The sequence below is a fragment of the Raphanus sativus genome, chromosome 2 (assembly GCF_000801105.2).
Source record: "Raphanus sativus cultivar WK10039 chromosome 2, ASM80110v3, whole genome shotgun sequence".
NCBI classification, from domain to species: Eukaryota; Viridiplantae; Streptophyta; class Magnoliopsida; order Brassicales; family Brassicaceae; genus Raphanus; species Raphanus sativus.
The window spans coordinates 23,183,230-23,185,511 of NC_079512.1; the positions used below are offsets into that span (position 1 = coordinate 23,183,230).

At 31.6% G+C, this 2,282-nt stretch overlaps 1 protein-coding gene across 1 annotated transcript; it reads left to right on the plus strand.

The window, feature by feature from the left end:
* Window positions 1-279: 279 nt before the first annotated feature.
* On the plus strand, window positions 280-1,807 carry LOC108840894 (vascular-related unknown protein 4). The gene is made up of 3 exons (XM_018613701.2): window positions 280-687; window positions 1,280-1,351; window positions 1,472-1,807. The coding sequence occupies exons 1-3, from the start codon at window positions 349-351 to the stop codon at window positions 1,577-1,579; spliced, it is 519 nt and encodes a 172-aa protein (XP_018469203.2). The 5' UTR covers window positions 280-348; the 3' UTR covers window positions 1,580-1,807.
* Window positions 1,808-2,282: the final 475 nt, after the last annotated feature.

Sequence of the window (2,282 nt, forward strand, 5' to 3'; positions counted from 1 at the left end):
ATCTGCAGAAGTAACAGTATTAAATTGGTTTGAATATTTCAAATCAACTTCCACCAAATAGAGGAAAATACAGATAGAGCGACCACACAAACCAAGATTCCAAACCAACATTATTCCCATCATTGACAGCAAAATAAAATTATTTCGTCTTAAATAATGTATATTATTTAAAATTTCATTTTATCGGATGTCCGAGAAGGGACATATTTGATATGTCATTATATACTACTTTGTTAAAAAATACACTTTATCATGTATATAATTAACCCTTACGCATGTTTCATCTGTCCCTACCAAATAACAAACCAACGAAAAAAACTCAATTTCTTTTTCTCTTCCAAAATATTCATGGAGAGCTCAATGAACAATGCATTCATTATAAGCAAATGTGAAACGTCGACGACGTTTTCAAGCGACCGAACCCCGGAGGAAAGTAGCTGGTCGATGTACTTGGAAGATTTCTGCGAGGCTTCTTCAAGTGCTGTCCATATGGGAGATTTCAGTTCTTCCTCCATCCCCGATGCAATGTCTTTTGTCGCGACTAAGAAGACCTTCGACATGTCTAAACAAGAAGGACCTAACTATTCCAACAATTTGAACATCAAGAGAACAAGAAATAGAGAGATTCCTTTTGGTACTCATTGTGATCTTGAAGACACTGCATCTTCTCCTTCTCGTAGTCCTAATGTAAGTCTCTATCTCTCTCTAGTCTCTATTTATATATGATATATATATATATATAAATCATATGAGTCTATCTATGTATGTATTGTTCTAAGAATATGATTTTTGAACAAAACGATTATAATTCTTGAGAAAAGACTTGAAGCGATATACGATGTATAATTTTTTATAAAGCAATATTGTTTAAGTTTGAAAATATCAATATTTTTATAACTAATATTTTTGGTCATGGTAGTATTTAACTAAGAAGGTTACTGTAGGTTATTTCTTCTTTGTTTTGCACTGCTAACAGTCGAGTTTGGGAATATTAAAGTGATTAATGTCATGATACTGATATTTCTAATTTATTAGTTGAATTAAATGCTGATTATAGCTTTTATGGGACATTGGATCGATAAGGTTAGACGCCATTGAGACTCACAATTGAAATATTCTTGAAATGAACCACCCAAGAAAACTTGATGAAACAATCAGTGCCATTGTGTAAGTTCCTATTTGACATAGATGAATATAATAAATAATCAATTTAACAAGTACGTAGAACGTACCTTAATTAATTTGGTCAATTAACTACAAACTATTTGTGTTTTTATAGGTCAAAAGCATAATGAATCTATTGGGCAACAACACGAGACACGGGGGTGGCGTTGTTGATGACACAAATAATGTAATAACCACACTACTACAGTTTAACTTCGTATGGCTAGCGTTAGAATTAATCAATCAAAAGATATAGGAATTATTTTCGATATCTCACAGTAATTCACCATGCGTTAATTTTACATAGGTGAAAGGAAAGAGTGTAGGGCAAAACCAAGGTGGATTATCAGTAGACTTGAAGAAAAAAGGGCTTTGTTTGGTTCCCATGTCTATGGTCACCAACTTTCTTGGTTAACCATACATATATAACTCTTTATTCATTTTTACAAACTTGTTTTTTTTTTCTATTTTTCCCACTTAGAATACTATTATATTATATATTTCTCCAATCATGTGTAATATATGTTATTCAGTTAATTTGTACTATACACATGCATGACTTACAAAATAAATGTTACATGTGCATGAGTTGTATATATGGCCATTCCTGTTATTATCGGAATAAATTTTCTCTCAGTAATGAATTATAATCCTTCTTAGACCAAAAAAAAATAATCCTTTTGGTTTTCGCTATTTTCTACATTCTTGAGTCTTGACTGATATCAACTAATCCTTCATGTTACACACAGACTGGTTACACAAAGCTGTTTCACTTGTGAAACAAAGAACAACGAGTACGTACACATCAATTAATAAAATTCTTAATCTTTAGAATGTTTGATTAGATAATTTACCAAAATATACTAATATAGGCTACCTATTAATTAGAATTACTCGACACTAATCATCTCTAACACTGATTACGAAATCACACGTTTATTCACTCAACTTTATTGATTAGAAAACTTAGGATTTGTTTCTCTCAGTTCCATCATTGACGTAAGAACAGAACACATAAATCACACATGTTACAAGTTACAACGCATGGAATTGTGAATATTCTAGCTAGGGCTGGACCTAAATCTAGAACTCCGAACCCAAATCAAATCCTAATAAAA